General features: G+C 44.5%; 1 protein-coding gene across 1 annotated transcript; it reads left to right on the top strand.

Moving 5' to 3' along the window:
- The first annotated feature begins 10,170 nt into the window (after positions 1-10,170).
- On the top strand, positions 10,171-17,214 carry LOC134587817 (gap junction delta-2 protein-like). The gene is made up of 2 exons (XM_063444230.1): positions 10,171-10,259; positions 16,123-17,214. Exon 2 carries the CDS (start codon positions 16,131-16,133, stop codon positions 17,193-17,195), a length of 1,065 nt encoding a protein of 354 aa, XP_063300300.1. The 5' UTR covers positions 10,171-10,259; positions 16,123-16,130; the 3' UTR covers positions 17,196-17,214.
- Positions 17,215-18,295: the final 1,081 nt, after the last annotated feature.

Here is an 18,295-nt window from a genome sequence, read left to right as displayed (position 1 = left end):
GGGGGATTGGAGAACTACACTCTGGGGATTGCTATAATCACTATACTCCCCAGAGTATAATCACTAAGCTCTGCTAAGAGCTTGGTCCTGTTCCTGCTCTCTGGAATTCAGAGAGGTTGACCTACTGGTCCCTGGTCTTGGGTCCAGAGTGGGTGGAGACGGTGAGACCCCAACCAAGCTGCGGCGGTTCGTGGGAATCTACAGTGGTTATGGTGTCTGGCGGAGTGCTTGGAGTCCTCGGGAAGCACTAGGAGCATCCATCAACGGAAGGTACCTGGTCGGGGTGCCAGCGGTTCCGTTACATATACTATTTAGTACATTATTCTACATTAGTCATTTGTACTACATATTGTAATAATTATAGTGCTCTCTGGTATTAGCGGGATTTCTTTCTTTTTTTTTTTTTTTTGAATTTTTTATTTTTGCAGTGCATATAGTGATTACAACAGGCTCTAGGTACCCCAACGGCATTCCTTGAGCTTCATGGCATAGATAAGACATAGGGTAATTGCTAGACAATGCACATTTTTGTATAATAGAAACAGGTTAAGGTTACATGCAGGTAATACATTCTTTTTTAAGTGTGTAGGCAATGGTTGTACCTCCGTGTGGGTTTAGATGCGTGTGGCTGTGTGGAGCTATGTGTAACCCCGGCCACCAAAGCAGGAGACAGGAGTATTTACCCATTGGGTTGGTCAGGGATTTGCAGGGTCACTAAATGGTGGAACAGAATATAGGTATATGGGGTATAACAGGTATCATAGTGCTAGCCGGGTTAGCTTCAGTTAGCTTGCATGGTGTGTGACAGGTGTGTGTGCAGTAGCTTGTCTGACCTAGGGAGTTTGGTGGTCAGTTAGATCAGGTATGTGGTCAGTTAGATCAGATGTGGTCAGTTAGATCAGATCAGGTATGTGGTCAGTTAGATCAGATATGTGACAAGTGAAAAGAGTCCAGTAATGTGTACAGGAGCATGTGCACAAACTTGTAAGGTCGGATCATCAGAGCTTAAATGTCAACGCTTGTTTCTGGGTAGCGTCCATTGCGTTGGTTGCCTGTATATGGCGAGTCATCCTATTCCTCTAGCGGGGATCTGTGGCAGTGGCGACGGGTAAGCACAGGTGTTGGCTAACCGCCAAGAGCAGGCCGACTTTTCCCTCCAGCTCCGGGCCATCGACAAGGCCGGCATTGTTTTCCCACGGACTCGGGAGCTGCTAGAGACCGGGTCCTTCCCTGGTGGGACAGGTCTGTGGGCCTTGAGGTGTTTGCCCCGCTTGCGGCGGGCAGGCCTCCACCTGCGTGGGTGATGCGATGGGGTTGTACCCCTAGTGGCCTTCGGCCCGGATGGGCTGATGCGGTGAGTGACAGGCTGTTTCAGCGTAGTAGTGCCCGAGGGTTGTTCAGGCCCCCTCCTAGTGTCGCCTCTCTGTGCGCTTTCGGTGCTCCTGATCTCCCGCTGCTGGATCCGTGTAGCAGTGAACCTCGACTCAATCTTTGCCCAGAAGTTGTTGAACAGGTTGTTCAGGCGAATGTTCAGAGGCTCGGTGGCGAGGTTTTGGTGCTCCGCCGGCAAGCTTCCTGCGCTGGGTCGTGTGTCCGCCATGTCAGGCTGGCGCGCGGCCTGCAGGTTTTGTGCGTGGCTGGGAGTTGTGTCGAGTCTCGGAGACCACGGAGGTATGATGGTCGAAGCTGTTTGGACCGGGATAACCCCCGCCGGTCCTGTGGGGGGGGGGGGAAGCCAGAGGTCGCGGAGGCTGTTTGTAGTGATGGGCTGGGAGAGCGGCCGTCTCTACCCTGTCCTGCGTGTTGTAGGCCCCAAGCCTCGGGTCAGGCTTTCCAGCGGGCATATCAGGCATGAGAGGTATCCCCTTGTTCCCCTGCTTCTGTATAACAAGATGAGGTAAGTTGGGGTTCAATCCAAGGTAGTGTGCCCCTGTTTTTCGTCGAATATTAGGCCCAGGCTCGGGAGCTCACAGATAGTGCGTCTGCTCGGCTCCCCTGTCAGGCTCCGCCCCCCTTAGCGGGATTTCTTAATATATTTAATAGAGAGTAATTTTTTTATGATTTACACGCTGACCAGAGCACAATTAGGTAGGGAAAATGATAAAAAAAATTATAGTTTTATAGTGTGCTTTTATGCCTGTATGTGCCTTTCTGTGTGTGCACATGTCTGTGTATGCTTGAATGGACCTTTCTGAGTAAGTAAGTGTCTGTGTGCCTTTATGTGTCCCTCTGTGTGTGCCTGTATCTGTGTACAGTGGCGTATCTACTGTGGTTGCAGGGGTCGCAGCTGTGATCATCACTCCAGAGAGCCTAGTCACCCTGACGACCCCTGCGACTGGTGGGCTTTGCTTCAGGGCCGGTGTACAGCCGCACAAGCCTGGGCCCCACAAATGCAGGGTGACCGGCAGGAGGGGAGCGCTGTGCTGTGTTAGTCCCCTCCAGCTGATCGCCGTGGCTGACAAGCAGTGCTCACTGACAGCCACGAACAGGTATAGGAGGGGAGGGAGGTAATGGGACTAGTGAGTGGGTAAGGGGAAAGAAACACATAAAGAGGGGCTAGGGGAGAAAGATATAGAGGGGAGACTTGGTGAGAGAGACATGGTGGGGGCTAGGGGAGAGAGACACATAGAGGGGGGGCTACGGGAGAGATACACAAGGAGGTGGTGCTAAGGGAGAAAGACATATGGGGTGGTGCTAGGGGATAGAGACACATGGGGTACTAGGGGAGAGAGACACATGGAGGGGGAGCTAGGGGAGAGACACATGGAGATGGGGCTAGGAGAGAGAGAGGGGGTTAGGGGAGATGCAAGGAGGGGGCTAGGGAAAATAGACACATGGAGGGGGTGCTAGGGGAAAGAGACAAATAGAGTGATGCCATAGGAGAAAGAGGGGGTTAGAGAGACACTTGGAGGTGGGGCTAAAGAATGAGAGACACATAGAGGGGTTGGGGGGTCTAGGGGTGAGAGATACATGAAGGTGCTGGGGGAACTACCTGAGAGAGACACATGGGGGATGATGGAGTGAGACACATGGAGGGGTTGGGGGGGGTAGGGAATGAGACACACGGAGGGAATGGGAGACACAGAGGGGCTGAGAGGTAGGTAATGAGACACAGAGGCCTGGGTGGAGGGAATGAGACACACGGAGTGGCTAGGGAGGGAATGAGACACACTGAGTGGCTGGGGAGGGAATGAGACACACAGTGGGGCTGGGGAGGGAATGAGACACACAGTGGGGCTGGGGAGGGAATGAGACACACGGAGGGACTGGGGGGGCGGAATGAGACACGGGGGGGGCCCAGGGCAATTTTTGTTTTGTTTCTCGTTACACCTCTGTCTGTGTATGCCTGTATATTCCAGTCTGTGTGTGCCTGTGTATGCACTGGCGGATCCAGGGGGGGGCAATGGGGCAATTGCACCCCCTACCCCCCCCACCGTGAGGCTCTCCCCTGCCGGCAAATGCAGGGCTAGCGCTATACAAGCGCCAGCCCTGCAATATGCCTTCATGGCCCGGAGGGGAGATCAGACTGGAGGGGAGACCAGTCTGTAGACCGGAGGGGAGACTAGCCTGTAGCCCTGGAGCTGCGGGCTAGAGTTTACTCTCACCACTGCGACCACCAGTGATTCTCCACTGGATCACAAGGGATTGAGAAATGTTCCCACTCCTCCCTCAGTAAAGGTAAGAAGGGAGGGGGGACATAAAGTATATTTATTTTTATTAAATTAAAATATATATTATAAAAAGCCTCCCTACCCTCCTCACCATACATTCACACACTGCCCCCCATACACACACTGCCCCCACATCAGGCCCGGACTGGCAAATGCCCAGTGGGCTGCGATGGCCATGGGCCGAGGCCGGCAGGGGAGATCACAGGATCTCTCCTGTCGGCCCATGCAGAGCCGACGCTATCCGAGCGTCGGCCCTGCTGTGTGCCTTCATGGGCCAGTGGGGAGATCAAAGATCTCCCTCACCGGCCCACAGGCACTGATATGCAGCCTGGGGAGGAAGGGAGGCAAGAGAGGGCCCAGGGAGCTCTAGCCAGCGGTTACCACGGCAACACTCAGATGTCGCGAGAGTGAATTCTAGCCCAGCAGGCTAGAGTTCACTCTCACCACTAAGACCACCAGGGATGGCAGCACGGCCCCCTTCCATGGCAGCATGGCTCCCCCTCCCCCCCCCACACACACACACACAGCACCCTCACGCACACATCACCCTCAGATACACACAGCACCCTCACACACACACAGCACCTTTACACACGCAGCACCCTCAGACACACAGCACCCTCACACACATACACAGCGCACACACAAACATTGCCCCACACACATCACCCCACAGACACATACACTGCCCCCCCATACACACATTGCCCCACACACACATACACTGCCCCCAAACACACATTGCCCCCACACACATACACTGCCCCACACATATATACACTACCTCCCCATACACACATTGCCCCCACACACACACACTGCCCCACACACACATTGCCCCACACACACAAATACACTGCCCCATACACACATTGCCCCACACACACATACCCTGACCCCATACACACATTTCCCTACACACACATACACTGCCTCCCATACACACATTTACACACACACACATACACTGCCCCCATACACACACACTCTGCCCCACACATACACTGCCCCCTCACACAGACACTGTACCCCTGACATACAGTGCCGCCCACACACACTGCACCGCTCACACATTGTCCTCCTCACACACACACACACACATAAACTGCCCCCCACACACACACACTGCACCCCTGACATATGCTGTCACACACACACATACACTGCAACCTTCACACACACTGTCCCCTCACACACACACACTACACCACTCACACACTACACCCCCCCCACACACACTAAACTATTCACACACACTGCACCCCTCACACACTGCACCACTCAGCCCCATATCCCAGCAGACCCCAGGTAAGTTGTCAAACTGTTTTTAAACGGTTTGACTATTTACTCTGGGAGGAGGTTCCAGCACTCCTGGCACCATAACCACTAAAAAGAGCTGTAGTGGTTATTGTGAATGTATTATTTCTTTAAATAATCTACAAGTGGCCCCTCCCGAGATCAGGCTCTGGATCCGACCCTGTGTGTATGCTTGTATATGCCTGTCTGGATGTGCCTGTGTATGTGAGTATGTGTATGCCTATATGTGCCTGTCTATGTGTGCCTGTGTCTTTTTATGCATGTCTTTTTGTACATGTGTATGTTTTTGCCTGTAAATGCCTGTCTGGGTGTGCCTTTGTCTGTGTATAATGGTATGGGCCTGTCTTTGTATGCCTTTATACATCTGTCTCTGTGTGTGTATGCCTGCATGTGCTTGTTTAGTGCCTTTGTATGGCTGTATATGCCTGTGTGTTCCTATATATGTTTGTCTGTTTGAGTATGTGTATGCCTGTATGTGTCTGTCTCTGTGTGTGTCACTGTTGCCTGTGTCTGTCTGTAAATGCTTGTCTATGTGTGCTTGTAAGTGTGTATGTCTGTATGTGCTTTTCTGTGTCTGCCTGTGTCCACCTATTTTGGTGTGTGTGCACTTGTGTCTGTGCGTGCATCTGTGAATGTTTGTGTCTGTAATTATTCCGCTGTGAGTGTGTGTCTTTATGTATGTATTTGTGAGTATGTTAAGAGTCATATATTTCAGTTGTTAAGGGGTTGAATTTGTGAAGGACCAGGTTTGAGGCTTTGAGGAAGGTTCAGCAAATATTGTTATAGGCTCAAGCTCCAGGTATTTTATGACCCTATCAGTGCCCCTGCCATGCCCCATCCCAGTCACATAAATCCCATCCCCAATTACATCAACCTACCTCAGCTCCTTATTACCCCCCCCCCCCCAAAACTATTGTCCTAATTTATATATATATATATATATATATATATATATATATATATATATATTGTATATTATCATTTCACCATATATTTTGTTGTTATCCTCACAATTTCAGCTTATGCAGGTCAACATCATTAGTTTAATACGTAAATCATGTTGTAGGCTCCCCTTTAGATCTATATCATTTTCTGACTTTAGTGGCGTTATTGAAGTTAAAATGGTCCATGAATTTAGAATTCTGATTTCTTTGAAAATGTCTGCACAATTTTGACCAATAAATCTGAAAATGTTATTGAGACTGCATTGCAATTCACACTATAAGACAAAAATTATTTAGTACAACAAAATGTATGCAACGAGCTAGGGATTTTGATGTGTGAATAATGTTGGTGTAGTGAGGGTTTAGAGCTCTAATGGATGATGCTATCAACCTCTAGGTGGTTTTGTAACAGCTTTTTCATATATGCTTCTTCTAGTGAGCATTATTTAGTGCCTGGCAGAAATATAATTGTACTTTCTTTAATCTTGGTAAGTCATTGGTAAGTCACTGTGCACTTTAGTTATGTTTCCAAGTGGAGCATTTGATTAAAGGAACACTAGAGGGTCAGGAATACAAACATGTATTCCTAACCTTATAGTGTTAAAACCACCATCTAGTCCCTACCCCTGGCACCCCCTTGCATCCCTAAATATACTAACATCTTACTTGTATGCAAGTCTGCTGCTGCCTCTGCCCCTGATCTGCCTGCTTACAGCTGACATCATCAGAAGTGGTGGTCTAAGCCAATCACAATGTTTCCCCATAGGATTGACTGACACTGTAAATGAGGTAGATCAAGGGCAGAGACAGCACAAACCAAACACTACCCTGGCCAATCAGCATCTCCACATAGAGATTAATTTAATTAATGCACCTCTTTGAGGAAAAGTTCAGTGTCTGCATGCCGAGGGTGGAGACAGTGAATGGCAGTGTTGCTCCCTATACAGCACTGCCCCATGAAGCACCTCTAGCAGCAATCTGAGGAGTGGCCAGTGGAGTTATCACTAGGCTATAATGTAAACACTGCATTTTCTCTGAAAAGACAATGTTTACAGCAAAAAGCCTGAAGGTAATGATTCTACTAACTAGAACAAATACAATAAGCTATAGTTGTTCTGGTGACTATAGTGTCCCTTGAAATCACTTGGATTTTCTTTTAAAAAGTGATGGCATCTTTATAATACTCTGTGCCTGTTATTATTGAACTAATTAAAAATGAAAACTGAAATATATATGGTACACAAGCAAAAATAATATTTTTATAAACGAATAGTAAAAAAAACGATCACAAAAATGCATGCAAACCATAACAACTACAGAGACGTAGCTGTGACAAACAGTAGTGCATTATTGCAATCTAAACTGCATCCCAGCCAGATAATTTAACGTAATGATTAGAAACATACAACAATAATTTCATCAGAAAGCAATCCTGAGTCGCACAGGCTGAGAGCTCCGAAAGAAAAACGAGAAAAACGGGGAAAAAACCCGGGATAAGCACCCTAAAAATAACTGCAAAGGCACACCACAGTACCCCTGAGCAACATGGGACGGAAAACCAAAATAATGCCAACCGACAAACACTCACCCGGACTCACAATTGGCGACATGTGGAAGCAGGCCCGCGGGGCATGTGGATCCGACATGGCGGCGATGCACGCATATCTGTCCGGAGACGAATACCTGCCGGCAACCAAGGCGGGGAGACCTCCACAATTGACCAGCTCCAACCCAGAGACGGCTCCGGTGACTATTGCAGCCCTCACGCGGCTGCTAGCGGATCACCACAAAGATCTGCACAACGACATCGCTGCACTCAGGGGAGACCTAAAAGGGATGACAACCCGCTTAAACGCATTGAAACACACAGCCAACGACACCACCCGAGATATTGTGGAAATCAGGCAAACCATAATCGACATTCAGCGTCAACAAAAGCTCCATGACCAGTGCATGGCGGAGCAAGAGGATGCCGGACGGAGGGACAACATAAAAGTAAGGGTGTTCACTGAAAAGATCCCCGAGGCGTACCTAGCTCAGGCTGTTGCTCGCCTTCATGCCACAATACTACCACCCATGCGGGCCAACAAGATCACCCCCGCTAACATATTTAGGATACCCAAATCCCCCAGGGCGCCTTCAGAGGCCACACGAGATGTCATACTCAACTTTCAAACCAGAACAGATAAAACAGCAGTTCAAACCGCCTTGAGAGGGAAGACGCCACTCCAATTTGAAGGGATGACACTAAACTTCTTCACCGATCTATGGAGAGGCACCCTAGCATGGAGGCGATCCCTCCAACCACTTACCACGCTCCTCCGCCAAAGAGACCTCAAATATCGATGGCAGATGACCCATATACTCACCGTACAGCAGGGGGCAGACTCCCACCAGATCAGGGAGTTGAACAATGCAACACCGCTATTACAAGCATTGGGCCTACCGCCAGACTCCCTCACGCAGACAGGCCAGCAGAGTGCAACGTCTCCCCAACACTCCCCAACACTCCCCAACACTCGCGAGATCTGTCCCATTTGTACCAACGGGCCAAACACCCGACCCATACGTGGCGCTCACCACCTAATAGGCGGACATTACGATACGGAGATAATCTGTAGGACAGAGGGGGCATACAGCCACATAAGAGACGACGGGCGAACACATTCATAAAAGAGCTTAACCTACACCGAGCCTCACAACAGCCAGGAGGTCCTCTTTATACCCGAAAGCACAACCTGAAGAATCCACTCACCCCTAAATATCTGACCAAATGTCTTAAAGCACAAACCTTAACCCAACCTGATGGCCACGGAAACAGGCTGAGAGGACACTCTTCACCCGGACTACGACTGTACCCAGACTAACCACTCATATTTTGCTTCTCAGATTATTATAGTAGCCTGGATAGAAACACAGTACCATATTTCCTTTTATACTAACACATGAGAACTCTGACGCTAAAATGAAAGCTAAAAAAGTGAGGCCCAACGCAGTGCAGGTACACCTAGCGAGTTCATTATCTTAAACACCAAGCAATTGTACCTAAGTACACTAATAGCGACTGAAGTTACTAGGAGGTCCCAGGACCTTATTTGGTTCGAGGCTGTCTAATAATTGCGCAACAATATGTAAATAGGTTTGAATGCCAGCACTACGCCACATTCACACATGGTTCCGCATGCAACACACTAGGTCTTAGCTTGCACACACATGGAAGAACAGCTGTTAATCTACATAGCTCACTGTATAAATGTCGAATTAGCTAAGGATGCTCATGTATATGAACGCAGGCCTCATAACCTGTCTACCAAGCACCATAGCATATAACCTTTTCTTACACAACTATCACAGACGACATGTAACGCTTACTAATTATATATATGTTTATCCACTGTTTATACTTCTTCACAAAAACAAAATTGTGCTACGTACCTACATGCCACAATATGTAGAAGTATGCCTGTTATCATATTGCTTGCAACTGCTATTGGGGCTGAGCAGGCCTATTGTTATTGTTATACTATGCACAACAGAAAATGCAAAAATAAAGAATTAAAAAAAAAAAAAGAAAGCAATCCTTCTCAATTTATAAAACATGTAAATCCCACCATTATCATTTCGGGCTTATAAATTTTAAATAAAATTTCTCTTTAGGTGAGCAAAATGTTGGGCTTCATTCACTATCCAGAGAGTTAGCCATCCCGACGCCAAATGAGTCATGCAAACCAGCTGTCAATTACATCTCAACTCACAGGTTAGTGAATAAACCCTTACAATATGTTACCTGTTTATGCCTTTATCATTTGACCGGCTTTAATACAGGACTTTTTATTAAACAAATGTTTACCAGTCTTTGAAAATGATTTCCTATAGAAAGCTGGTTTGATTTATTTTATTAAACTTTTATACTTGTTTTCATATTATATGCATACATAATTTCAGAATATAATCAGGGAAAGCCTTGCTTCACTGATACAGTATATATTTTTTAGCATCCTATAGTTACTCATACAAGGTAGCTTGGCTTTCCACTCCTTTGCACGTTTTCTAGTATATTCTGTTGTGCTGAGCTGCTGAATAGCTGCATAGAGGGGATGACCCCATGTTCACATATGTCTTTGTCACTCACTGTAAATTGAACCTTTTTTTGTCCTCATATGATGTACAATGAGCGTTGGAGATAAACAGTTTGGATATGTGTTGTCAGCCTATTCTTCTAACAGTGGCCCAGAGAAAGAGCCTGTCCCATGCAGACATCACTAACCTCTACCTAAATAATGTGACTGTCACCTACAGGACTATTTTCTGTCTCCTATTCAATAAGGTAAGTGCTTGGCATTTCTAAGTCTACTTCTGCATTTAAAAAAAAAAAAAATATATATATATATATATATATTGTGTGTGTAGATTTATTTTTCAGGTTTATAAAATGGCTGCAGCACAATGCTTTTTATGTTGCATGCAAAATTAAAAGCAATTTAAGAAGAAACTGTTTGCAAGTGTGCATTTAATAATGTGCAAATGGGCGCACATGCGTAATGAATGTCAGGGATATTTATATTTCAAAAATCTCTGCTCAGCAAACAACCTTAACGTAGAGGATTCCATCTAACTGAGCGTTATTGAATGTTCTATGTGTATTCAAATCATGAATTGTATTGTACAGCGCTACGGAATCTGATGGCGCTATATAAATAATAAAATAATAATAATGAGTACCGTTATATTGGGTAATAGTAACAACCCCTAGATGTTGGGCTAAGGAAACATCCCCAGCATGTACTTGAAAACCAGAATAATCTGAATGGACCTTTCCTGCCTAAATACTTTGTTATTGTTATTATTATAGCTGCTGGTGTTTTAATGGAATTCTCTAGTAAATAATTCTAATATAACTAATAGAGAGAGAGAATGAGAAGGAGGGACATTTAAACATATATTTATGTGTGTAATATTAATTAATTAATTCTGTTTTATTATATGCATTAAAAAAAATTCTGTCTGACTGATGATAATCGCAGCCAAGCTATGCAAGATGGAGTCTTAAAAAGCAAGAAAGCAGAAATTTTATTCTCTTACCTTTTTTTTTCGTTTTGTTTATTTGTATTCTATTATAGTATATACACCATTTAAAGTAATAACCACATATATAACATTCACATATGATAGAGTCATTGGATACGGTGCACTGAATTTGCTGATAATATTTATGCGGAAGGCGGAAGTTACTCCTGATGCATTCCATCCGTATCTGCCCACAGTCATTAAGATGAAATAGCAGTTATTATAAAAATGTGTTTATTCAGCCTGCCTCTGATATATTTGGTTGAAAAGGTCATCTAATTGGCCCACTGCAGGGAGCGAGTAACCTGTGTATTGCCTGCTTGGTTAGACCATACACAGTTCTCCCTGGCTTGAGTCAGAGTGCTAAACAAGATCTATCCAGATGAGCCAACTCATTCTGACACATTGGATTAAAGGGAGTGCTGAGAATGGTCTGACTCAGCAGGGAATACACATACTCCTTGCTGACAGCCCCCCACACCAGACCACCAGGTGTAAGACCTCACTAAGTCAGGAGTTAACTTGAAAAACTTTAAAACACGTTTTTTCATCTGGTAGTAGGAGATTGATGCCAAAGGAGACCACATCTTCAATTTCCTCCTGAAAGTGTTAGAATATTTGGCAGCAACACAGAAAGATATGGAGGGAGTTACATTACAAAAGACTAGGGTCATTATAGCGTATGGTACAGGCAGTGGCGTACACACAATCCATGGGGCCCCAGTGCGAAACTGATCTGTGCCCCTCACTCCCCCTCCCCCCCCAACAGACACACACACACAAAAATACAGACACATGCATGTAAACACACAGAGACACACACACATACAAGACACATATACATACAAACAGACAGGCGCACACACACATACAGACAGACATACACACACACAGACACATACATACAGACCAACACACACACAGATACAGACAGACACACACACATACAAACAGACATTAGTTCATGCTCCTGCAATCCCAGACGTCTCTTTGACACTTTTCATTCCCTTCTCCGCCCTGCTGTGGCCACCCCCCAAACTAACCTTACAGCTGATAGCTTTGCATGTTACTTTACTGACAAGATTGAACAGCTAATGAAACAATTCTCCCCTCCTTGCCGTTCTCTTTCTCAACCACACATAAATCATGCCTTCCCTACCCTTCAGACTTTCTCCCCAGCTACTGAACAAGAGGTGGCTGCGCTTCTCCATTCCTCTCGCCCCACCACTTGCCCACTCGATCCTGTCCCATCTCACCTCATCAGATCTCTCTCCCCTTGTCTTGTGCCTATCCTAACACACATCTTTAACTGCTCTCTCTCTCTTCTGGCACTGTTCCTGCTGACCTTAAACATGCCACTGTAATACCTATCCTGAAAAAAACATCTCTTGACCCGTCCTCCCCCTCTAACTATCGTCCCATATCCCTGCTCCCTTACTCATCAAAGCTTTTGGAAAGACTTGTCTTTACCCGTGTGTCTCACTTCCTTAATTCCAACTCTCTCCTTGACCCTCTTCAGTCTGGCTTCCGCCCTCTCCACTCTACTGAGACCGCTCTTATCAAAGTGACTAACGACCTAATCTCCGCTAATTTCAAAGGTCACTACTCCATATTAATTCTCCTTGACCTCTCTGCTGCCTTTGACACAGTTGATCATGCTCTCCTCCTTGAAACTCTTCAATCACTCGGTCTCTGTGACTCTGTCCTCTCTTGGTTTTCCTCCTATCTCTCCCAACGCTCATTTAGTGTCTCCTTTTCCAAGGATACCTCCTCTCCTCGCCCTGTCTCGGTTGGAGTTCCCCAAGGCTCTGTGCTTGGTCCCCTTCTATTTTCTCTTTATACTGCCTCTCTTGGAAAACTTATTGCCTCTTTTGGATTCAACTACCACCTGTACGCTGATGACACTCAGATATACCTCTCCTCACCGGACCTCTCCCCTGCCGTCCTGCAACGTGTCACTGCTTGCCTCTCTTCCATCTCTGACTGGATGTCGTCACGCTTTCTCAAACTTAACCTCTCTAAAACTGAACTCCTTGTCTTTCCTCCTCCTAATACTGATCCTCCTCTCTCGCTTTCCCTTCAAGTCAGTGATATCCACATAAGTCCATCCCTACAAGCGCGCTGTTTTGGCATCATACTTGACTCTGGTCTCACCTTTGAGTCTCACATCCAGTTTGTTGCCAAGTCCTGTAGGTTCCAACTCAAAAACATAGCCCGCATCCGCCCCTTTCTTACGCAAGATTACTGTAACCCTCTCCTGATTGGTCTCCCCAAAAGCCGTATTGCCCCGCTACAGTCTGTAATGAATGCTGCAGCTAGACTGATTTTCCTCTCCAGTCGGTCCTCTCACACCTCACCCCTCTGCCAGTCCTTACATTGGCTCCCTGTATCCTATAGGAGTCAATTCAAAGTGCTAACCCATACATTCAAAGCACTGAACAATTCCAGCCCCTCTTATATCTCTTCACTGATCCAGAAGTATGCCCCCCCTCGTACCCTCCGCTCTGCCCGCGACCACCTCCTGACCGCTGCTCGCACCCGTACGGCCAACTCGCGCTTGCAGGACTTCTCACGGTCGGCTCCTCTCCTATGGAATAACTTGCCTACTGCCATCAGACTCTCCCCTAGTCTTCAATCATTTAAGAAGGGCCTTAAAACCCATCTCTTCAGCATATTGTTCCTGTAAGTTTTCTTGTAATTGTCCTATTTATTGTTACATCCCCCCTCTCAAAATATTGTAAAGCGCTACGGAATCTGTTGGCGCTATATAAATGGCAATAATAATAATAATAATAATAATAATAAGACAGGCACACATACATACATACATACATACATACATACACACAGACACATAGACACACACACATACAAACAGACAGGCACACATATACATACACATACATGCAGACAGACAGACACATACATACAGACACACACACATACACACAGACACATACATACAGACAGACACACATAGACACAAAAAGACACACACACATACAAAGACACATACATACAAACAGACAGGCACACATACACACATACAGACAGACACATACATACAGACACATACATACAGACATACACACAGACACACACACACATACAAAGACACATACACACATACAAACACACACACACAAAATGTTTAAGTCACCCTCCTGTTTCCTACCTTTTAGGTGCAGGAGGGTGACTTTCCCTGGGGTCCAGTGTTGGCTCAGGTTGATGGGAGTCAAAGTTCCCACTCTGACTCCCTCCTCTGCTTCCTCCTGCGTGGGCTCTGTGTGATTGCTGGGAGGAGTGACCGGGGCAGTCGCTTTCTCCCAGCTTGTGATTTCATCGCAGGGGGCCCGGTCGCGCTGTTAAAGCGATGCAGCAGCCCGCAGCACTGACCGGGCCCCCTGGCAATCCATCTCTATTGGGTGGCCCTAACAGCATGGGCCACCTGATGGACCCCCAAAAGATGGTGGCGGGTACCCGGTCACAGGGGTCTGCAGGGTGGCCAGGCCCCCTGGAGTGACAGGCTTGGTCACAACTGCGACCGCTGTATGTACGCCACTGGTTACAGGTATTATAAACAGGTAAGATCACTAAAAGATCAGTGAGTGTATAATGCAGGAGACAATATAAAACAAAACTCAACAGAGGCAATGAGTTTAACACCCTGTTCTTTAAGATTAAACTGCCTTGCAGCTATAGAACCATAGAGTTCATTGGTGTCTTACACACACCATATAAATTGTACAGAAGTGCAGCTGTGGCAGATTGGAGGGGAGGGCACCAGGGGTAGTGTTATTTTTTTAAAAATGTTTTCGAGATTTAGTCAACTAAAACTAGACTAAAACTAAAACAATTCAGATGACTAAAGTACGACTAAAACTAACATGGCTTTTTAGTCAAAAGACTAAAGGTCCGGAATCATGGGAAGAGAGCTGGTCGGCCCCTTTAGGGTCCCCGGAGGTGTATAGATGACCTCTGCAAAGTATGTGGAGTTTCTGACTGATCACTTTCTTCCCTGGTACAGAAGGAAGAACTATGCTTTCCGTAATAAAATCATCTTCATGCATGACAATGCACCATCCCATGCTGCAAAGAATACCTCTGCATAAATGGCTGCTATGGGGATAAAAGGAGAGAAAGTCATGGTGTGGCCTCCATCCTCCCCTGACCTCAATCCTATTGAGAACCTTTGGAGCATCCTCAAGCAAAAGATCTATGAGGGTGGGAGGCAGTTTACTTCCAAACAGCAGCTCTGGGAGGCCATTCTGACATCTTGCAAACAAATTCAAACAGAAACTGTCCAAAAACTCACAAGTTCAATGGATGCAAGATTTGTAAAGCTGCTCTCAAATAAGGGATCCTATGTTAAAATGTAACATGACCTGTTAAAATGTTTAAAAAGTTAAAATGTTGTTATACATTTTATTGAAATAGCTTTTGATTTCAGTAATTATGCTGCAAACACAGCAAATTAGAATTTTCAGTTCTTTACAACCTATAAAGTGTTTTGAAACTTACTGTGCGTAATAATTTGGAACAGTGCATTGTAAGTTTTTTATGTTTAAAAAAAATACTGTTATCATAAGGAGGTTTGTTCAATATAATTTGAACTGTACTCTTAGTTGATAACATGAGAATTATGCTGACTGTTATTTACATCAATTATTTAGGTAAATGAGAAAAATATAATTTGCATAATAATTTGGAACAGGGTGTAAAACTAAATTGAAATCTACCATCAAAGTTAACACTGCACCAGGGTAAGTGCTCTCTCCAACGAGTCTAGAAGTGTTTTATGTGTATACAGATAATTTTTCTTTCAGCATTATGCTGATCGAGCTGACTGGCACAATGAGTTCTATTTGAGAAGTGCAACCCCAGTCTAGACAGCCGTTCCCCAAAATATATTATATCAGTCTAGATTAGCGAGAGACAGCAACATGTTAACGATTCCTGTTTCCTAATTAATTCTTACAAGCAAGATCCTGTCCCCTTATGAGATTAGTATTTTTAAACCTGAATTGTCACAAGTTATTTTAATATTGTGTCTAGTCTTTATTAAGTGCTGTAGAATACTTTGTATGTAAAATTGTATCACTTTTTGTATTTTTCTGCACTAGGTTTAAACATGGGTGACTGGTCGATCTTGGGGCGCCTTTTAACAGAAGTCCAGAACCATTCTACTGTGATAGGAAAAATCTGGCTTACAATGCTTCTCATTTTCCGAATTCTTTTGGTAACATTAGTAGGAGATGCAATGTACGGTGATGAACAGTCTAAATTTACCTGTAATACTCTTCAACCAGGTTGCAACAATGTATGCTATGACAGCTTTGCTCCAGTCTCTCATCTTAGATTCTGGATTTTTCAGATTGTCCTGGTGTCAACGCCTTCCATATTTTATATTATTTATGTTTTGCATAAAATTGCCAAAGATGAGAAAACTGAACTAGAAAGAGCCTATGTAATGGAGCTCCTCCAAAGCTTATCTATTGGTGAACACCTACAGAAGAAAACCATGAATGTGGATGCTGAGGAAAAAGTGGAGATGAAGGACCATTCTACAAAAGGCGATCGGTTTAGACCTAAACTCATTAATGATAATATCCGTGGTCCTATTCCCATCTTCGACAAGATGCATATAATATACATTGTACATGTGGTTTTAAGGTCTATTATGGAGATGGGATTCTTGGTGGGTCAATACTATCTTTATGGCTTTGAGGTTCCTCACCTCTTTCGATGTCAGACCTACCCCTGCCCAACCACAACTGATTGTTTTGTTTCAAGAGCTACAGAGAAGACGGTCTTTCTCAACTTCATGTTTGGAGTTGGAATTGGATGCTTTATTTTGAACATTGTTGAGTTGCACTACCTGGGCTGGTTCTATGTTTTTCGGATTTTAACAGCTGCGTGCTACACCTGTTGTGAGTTTAAGAACAAGAAGAAAACCATGGTTTTGCACCCTGAGCAGAATAGCCTACTTATACACTTAAAGGACACTATACAGGAACGGTTTGTCCTTAAGACATCCTCAAGTCTATCACAGGAGAAAATTAGTTATGTCCCAACCCAGCCAACTGCTATTTCCTTCACGAATGATGACAATAAAGATTCTACCTCAAGGAAAAGCCCTGACATTAAGCATAGTAACTTAGCTAAAATATCCAAAATCAGAAAGTCCTGGATTTAAAAATATAGACAAAAAAAACCCAAAACATTACTTAGTGACTTTTTGAGATGTGTTTGATGATTGACACATTTCTGATTATGTGTGGTTATATATCTGTCATTAATTTGAAATTACTATAAAATTAAATATTTTTAAATTCTACATCTTTCTTTCGTCAAGATCATTTTGGAATGTTCAGTGCCTTTTCAGGTGAGTGAGCAATAATCTCTGAAAGGAAAATAGCCAAAGGCTGTTTCAATGGGTTCACAGTTAGACGAGTTAGAAATCTTATGTGAAATATTATGTGTCAGTTCATTAATTTTTTTAAAATAAACACTATGCAAAGTTCTGTTAAATAAAAATAAATTGGTAGTAAAGGAATTAATATAAGATTGATTAGTTACATAGTTACATAGCTGAAAAGAAACTTGCGTCCATCAGGTTCAGCCTTCCTCACATTTGTTTTTTGCTGTTGATCCAAAACAAGGCAAAAAAAAAAAAGTTTGAAGCACTTCCAATTTTGCAACAAGCTAGGAAAAAATTCCTTCTTGAACCCAGAATGGCAGTCAGATTTATCCTTGGATCAAGCAGTTATTACCCTACATTGAAAGATTATATCCTTGAATATGCTGTCTTTGCAAGTATGCATCTAGTAGCTGTTTGAACATCTGTACGGACTCTGATAAAACCACTTCTTCAGGGAGAGAATTCCACATCTTTATTGTTCTTACAGTAAAAAGCCTTTCCTTTGCCTTAGACAAAATATGTTTTCTTCCAGTTTAAACGCATGGCCTTGTGTCCTATGTAAAGTCCGGTTTGTGAATAGATTTCCACACAATGGTTTGTATTGGCCCCGAATATATTTGTATAATGTGATCATATTCCCTCTCAGGCAACGTTTTTCTAAACTAAATAGGTTTAAATTTGTTAACCTTTCCTCATAGCTGATTTGTTCCATTCCTTTTATTAATTTTGTAGCCCGCCTCTGCACTTTTTCTAGTGCCATAATATCCTTCTTTAGAACAGATGCCCAAAATTGCACAGCATATTGAATATGTGGTCTTACTAGTGATTTATAAAGAGCCAAAATGATATTCTCATCCCGAGAATTAATGCCCTTT

The sequence above is a fragment of the Pelobates fuscus genome, chromosome 1, assembly GCF_036172605.1.
Source record: "Pelobates fuscus isolate aPelFus1 chromosome 1, aPelFus1.pri, whole genome shotgun sequence".
Lineage (NCBI taxonomy): Eukaryota > Metazoa > Chordata > Amphibia > Anura > Pelobatidae > Pelobates > Pelobates fuscus.
This window is presented reverse-complemented; position numbering and strand designations above follow the sequence as displayed.